Raw genomic sequence first — 5,958 nt, 5'->3', positions numbered from 1 at the left:
TTGCTGTTGCTAGCCTAAATAGTATTTTTGGAGCTTAAATCGAGCATCATCAATCGAAGATAGGTGTTTGATTAGAAAGGGTATATTTCCCCTATTTTTATAGATTCGAGAAATTTGGATGCTTTGTGACTGGCATGCCGCGAAATTTCGATTTTTATCTTCTGACTTACCTGACTTGTCCGCAAGATGTCAAAATCAGTGATTGCTTTAATGATAATTAAACTAGAAAACCCTTGCTTGAATAAGTCTTTTGATTTCTTTTTTCTATTGTTTTTTTTTTTTTAATAATTAATACTTATATTCAAGATATAAAATGGTATATTTCGTAACCCCTTTCTTACCCTCTACTACAAATCCAATGGAACAAATAGTTATAACAATAGTCTTTTGCACCTCCCTAGCCTAATAATGATTTTACAAACGACGACGTGTTAGAATATTAATTGCTTGCACTAATCAAACCTGAAAAGGATTAGTTGATTTCGTGTGTACAATAAAAACTTGATATTGCCTTGAAACGACGTAAATTTAAGCTGTCTATTTTGTTTGTGGGTTTGTGCTTTACCCGTTTAAAAAGGCATTTCTTCTGCTTTTTTTCTAAATTTATAAATTTACTGGAATTTCATAACTTTCGGCAAATTGATGATTTTTTTACTACCGTCATCAGGGGTGACATTGGGTCTGAGGGTGAGATTGGTTCATACAAATTTCATTTTAATGACCCAATCTCACCCCTGATGACGGTACTTATGCTTCTTTCCCTATTTGCATGCACGCTGCACAACCGTCGTCATCCCCGTTCTAACGCTGCTCACACGGCGGCAAAGGGCCAAAACGAGCCCGGCTCCGTCGCTCAGGAGTTTCGCTGCTCCTCGGCCTGGCGGCGACGAGCTTCGGCCTTTCGGCGCTTCGCCGACAGGAAAACGATCCAGCAGAAGCCGATGAGGTTGGCAACGAGCACGCGAAGCTGAAAAAAATGAACTTGCTTTTAGAAGGGAGAAAGAAGAAGCAACAATGCCAAACGAACTCACCATCGGAGGCACGAATCGAAGGTTGATCAGCACCGGCAGCGTCAGGAACTTCCAGTTGTTCAGGAGAATCATCTTGTACAGGTCGTTCAAGTTACCCACTCCTTCCTCGTGGTCCTTCCCCTCGAACCGGGTGATGAAGTAAAGCGACAGGGCGGTGATGATTGGCGCAAACAGAGCCCGCTCGCCGAGCAGCATCAGAATGCCCCGGAAGCGACGGTCCTGGGTGACTCGGTCCAGCCATTGGTAGAACAGGTGCGACAGGGGCCCCGTGAAGATCAGTCCAAACAGGCCGTACGCGACGACCGTGTCCGAGTTGAGGCGTTTCACGCCGGCGATCTTTTGCGAGCAGACGTTGGCGGAGGCCGCGATGACGCAGCTGAAATTTGCAAGCAGGTGAGTTTTCAGAAGATTATACGCAAAGGTGGTTGGCATTATCAGCAGAACAGCTCTCCCGCTCAGATGAGATAAGATATTTTGAGCACTTTGGGGGGGTTGATTGTGGCTTGTTTGCAGCGATGAACTTTGGATGTAGGCAAAGCGTTTTTCTAATCTTATTTTATTTATTCAAATGTTTCAAGTTTTGAAAAAATATGGGCGGGTGGTGCATTGTTAACAATTACCGTAAAACGGGGTGACTTTGATAGCCGGGGTGACTTTGATAGGTTTGCGATTTTTCCGCAAAATGAAGAGTACAATTAAATTACGTAAGGAATGGTTTAGAAACATACTGACCGTGGTAGAGAAGTGTTCAAAGTACCCCAAGAAGAACTTTTCAAAAAAATTTGACAAGCTTGAAAAGTTAGTTAACTATAGTTAAGAAAATGTTGATGAAATTCATTATTTTAAACTTCTCAAAGTGTCGTGATTTTCTCAATGAACATATTTTTTAAATCGGAAAACAGAATGCATTTTCGGATTCTTTGGACAATTTTCCACTAGGAGAAGGTTAAAAAAGTTTGTAAATAATAAATAATATGTGTTTTTGAAACACAATTTAAAAAAATCTCCAAATTTATAGGCAATTTCAGTTGAACAAATTTCATGTAAAATGTGAAAACTTGTGATTCGTGCCTTGAATTCAGTATAAAATGCAATATAAATCGATAATTTTATAAACAAAACAAATTTCAGGCAAAATTCCGACTTTTTAAAAATTTTACCTAAAATTTATATGTATTTTGCTAAAAAGCTTATACACTTAGTTAACTAAATATAAACATTGATTGTTTTTCTTAAAAACTATATCAGCTACTTTAGTGATGGTACATTTAGCGTACAAATAAAGTTTGAACATCTTAAATATGATTTTAACAAGAAAAACTATGACTATCAAAGTCACCCCGGAATTAAAACTAAGAATTTTTAACGTAACTGTTTTTCTAAACATTATTGAAACAACTTTTTTTTTCCGAAATAGTGCATGGACTTTGTGTGGCCTGCCCCAGTACATGTTTTAAAAATAATAATCTTGAGAAAAACCTTACCTGTTGGAAAATATTCTAAAAACAAATTGAAATCCTATCAAAGTCACCCCGGTTTACGGTATATAATCTTTTAATCACAGTTTTCGACTCATTAAAAACCTTTCATGTTAATCCAACAATGCTTGCTTTTTTTTGGCTAAACATTCAATATTACGCCCTTTTGAAATTTAAGTCCGCATTGAAATGTCGAAAAATTTCACGGATTTTTCATATTTTAACATTGTTGATCGGAACATTTTGTCCCCTAATTATATGAAAAAAAAATCAAAAATTAATAGTACGGATTTTGGGAAATTGAATATTTGTAAAAAAAAAATAAAAAATTAACATAAACAAATTTTCTGTGTCTTTTTTTTCTTTTTATTTTTTCAAAAAAACGTTACTTAATCCACCCTTTAGGTGGTTGGTGCCTTCCTCAAATTTAAAGGGTGCTATCCAAAATAGACACAAAATGGCGGTGTTTTTCAGTGTTTTATCAATTTGACTCATTATTCAAACCACTAGATTGGGTAGTCAGATCTTCATATTGCAGGGCACTTATGTGCTTACAACTTATGATAGGGTAGTCAGATCTCCAATCCAATTCGTGCTCGTTAGAAAGGTCTTTTAATTACCTATCCAAAGATAGGTCGCATGATATATTTGGACAACGTTTTCATCAAAATATCTGAGCTCTGGCCTCCAAAAAGTGTATAAATAACACTTATGTGCTAATAACTTTTGATAGGGCTATCAGATCTTTAGTGTTTTGGACTCGTTAGAAAGGTCTTTCAAATACCTTTCTAAAAATGTGTAGCATTATGGCCTTTCTTACAAAAACCACCCCTTTTACAATTTTGGGAGCTTTGGGAGGACAAAATCGATCAAGCCAGTTTCGAGAAAAGTGAGTGAGAAAAAAAAATCTACGTCCATCCACACACACAGACATTTGCTCAGAATTTGATTCTGAGTCGATAGGTATACGTGAAGGTGGGTCTACGAGGCCTATTTAAGAAGTTCAGTTTTCGAGTGATTTTATAGCCTTTCCTCAGTGAGGTGAGGAAGGCAAAAATGGTCGAAAACGGCCGATTTCATTAAGAATAGCTCAATAAAAAAATACAAAAAAAAAAAACAAATAACAAAATTCAAAACATGCAAAATTAAAAACATTTACAACTCAAAAATCTATAACATAAACTATGAAAAATATTTGCAACGGCCTAATTAACAAAAAAAATGTCATAATTCCAGAATCAAGGAATTTGCTTCAAACAAAATATTACTCCAAAAATGAAGCCTAACATTTCAAAAGGGCACACAACTTTTGTAAACAATAGTAAATATATCCCTTTCAGTTGAAAAATGTATTCATTGATGAATTTAAGATTTTAAAAATCTAAGAATTCAAAAATTACTTTAAGAAAGTAAGAAAAATTATAGAATTTTATAATTTTTAAATTTTAAAAATTTGTCGTCTTCGGGTGTTTTTTTTTAATTTACTTGGTGGTTCTTTAGTTTATTAAGTTTTTGTTTTATTTTTTCTATTTCTCGGCCTTGAGAATTTAAAAAACTGCAAACATAATTTCCAAATTTTAGTTCTATACCATAAGTATCACAAATTGTTACAATTGAGTCCTAAAATTAAACTTAAATTTGTGATATTATTGTTCATAACAATAAAGCTTTTTTTTAAGTTAGCTTATTTTCCCTTTGTACGACCGCAAAGGATCTAGAAGGTAATCTAGAAATAAAAGTGAGCCAGCAACTCTCCATTGCTGATGCATCTGAAAAATGTTTTTTGAATTGTGAAAAACTGCAAAGTGATGAGAATAGATCGAAAGGCTTAGTGTGACAAATTGGTTATATTCCCCTAGTAAGCAATCGGTCGAGATTAGAAGATGGTTTGAGAGTACCATTAGTAAAATGGTCAGTGTGTTGTTGGCATTGAGTTTCACAGTGAAAAAAGGTAGAATTTTGGACGGTTGTTAATTTGTGGGTTGAATATTACAGCTTTTTCGAACTAACTACGTTCCAATATATGTGGAAAAGGAGCAATTACACGTAAATGGAGGTAAATTCACACATATTTTGAGGCCACATTACAAATTTCTTGTGACACTAAATGTTTCCACATTCCCAGATGTTTGTTTTTATTTGTTTAAAGTTGTTTTACGGTAGCAATTTTTTAGTCAACTCTGCTTCGGTCGCCAGGGTTAAAGCACCAAGCACTTTTAACCTTTACCAATAAATAAAAAAAACACCCGTAAATAAAACTCAGCACCAGATATTCGTACTTTTTGTAGCACCACCACAATTGCATTCAGGTAGGTATATAAAATAGAACGAGGCTCGGTGGAAGCGAAATCCACGCGCAACTTGAGACTTTCCAAGCCAGAATGAGGTGACCATTAAACTTACCTTGTGATGGACTTGGTCCTCACCGGGTGGTTAAAGAGCTGCTCAAAGTATGCTCCAATCATGTTGTACAGCGGCCTCGACAGCGACATCTTGCGGCTAGTTTTGTGATAAATCTTACAGGTGAAAAACGATAATCGGAGAAGATAACACAAGATTAGAAATTACAGAACAACACTTAAACAATGTCTTGAGCGGCACTCGGTCACGGCCGGAATGAGTTAACGGCCTCGACACTGGCGATATAATGGGTCAATTATCAAATGAAAGAGAGTCGAAAATAAGTCGCGCTTAGTGTGTAAGTACAAGTGTGGCTTATCTTTGCCCTCACTTGGACTGCACTGCACGATTGAAGCCCCTCGCACCTCGCTGGGATGAGGCTGTGTTTGTTTCAAACGTGAGGCTTATTTTTGTGTGTGTTACTTGAAGGCTAAAGACACATTTTATAAAAACGTATTTCACTGCACCCGATAATGCGTAATCTACGCGGCGATAAGAGTGTAAACACATTTTGCACGTAGCACCGGGAAGGATGTATTGTGACTTAGTTAGATTCACTCTTTTACTATGAAACTCGCGGAAAAAAAACGTCTAATTTGAGAATCTTACCAGTTGGTGAACTCTTTAAACCTTGTTATCGGACTTACAAAAATAGACTTGTAGCAAAAGAACTAACTGTTAAAATGAGATTTTTTTTCCGGTTTCCTTCTCCAACTATTTGACCGTGTTCCAGTTCCAGGTACAAGTACTGCGTCAAAATGCGTATGGAATGTGTGTTTTGTTGCTACAACTAAATGTTCACATCTCTGCTGACAGACTGGTGATCATAGTGTTTGAAGTCTGGTATAGAAATGACGTTTAAGCATACGGTTACCCTCCAGTGGACGCACGCCTATGAGCTGACCGGTTAGAGTTACCACTGTACGTGCCGTTTTTGTACCGGTTCATCACGCATTTTTTTTTAATTCGAATTAATTGTATTTTTTTTACAATGTACGTGTTTTTATAAAAAAAAGGTGCAGTGGTAATGCTACAGGCATAACCATCAT

General features: G+C 36.3%; 1 protein-coding gene across 3 annotated transcripts; it reads right to left on the bottom strand.

Moving 5' to 3' along the window:
• Window positions 1-300: 300 nt before the first annotated feature.
• On the bottom strand, window positions 301-5,737 carry LOC6031004 (PXMP2/4 family protein 3). Of its 3 annotated transcripts, none has more exons than XM_038261449.1 (4): window positions 5,586-5,737; window positions 4,913-5,025; window positions 1,032-1,407; window positions 301-967 (listed from the first exon to the last, which is right to left on the bottom strand). In XM_038261449.1, exons 2-4 carry the CDS (start codon window positions 4,999-5,001, stop codon window positions 854-856), a joined length of 579 nt encoding a protein of 192 aa, XP_038117377.1. In that variant the 5' UTR covers window positions 5,002-5,025; window positions 5,586-5,737; the 3' UTR covers window positions 301-853. The 3 variants fall into 3 exon arrangements, with proteins under 3 accessions (XP_038117377.1, XP_038117376.1, XP_038117375.1); XM_038261448.1 differs by having other exon boundaries at window positions 5,519-5,735; XM_038261447.1 differs by having other exon boundaries at window positions 5,557-5,735.
• Window positions 5,738-5,958: the final 221 nt, after the last annotated feature.

Source organism: Culex quinquefasciatus, chromosome 3 (assembly GCF_015732765.1).
Source record: "Culex quinquefasciatus strain JHB chromosome 3, VPISU_Cqui_1.0_pri_paternal, whole genome shotgun sequence".
Lineage (NCBI taxonomy): Eukaryota > Metazoa > Arthropoda > Insecta > Diptera > Culicidae > Culex > Culex quinquefasciatus.
This window is presented reverse-complemented; position numbering and strand designations above follow the sequence as displayed.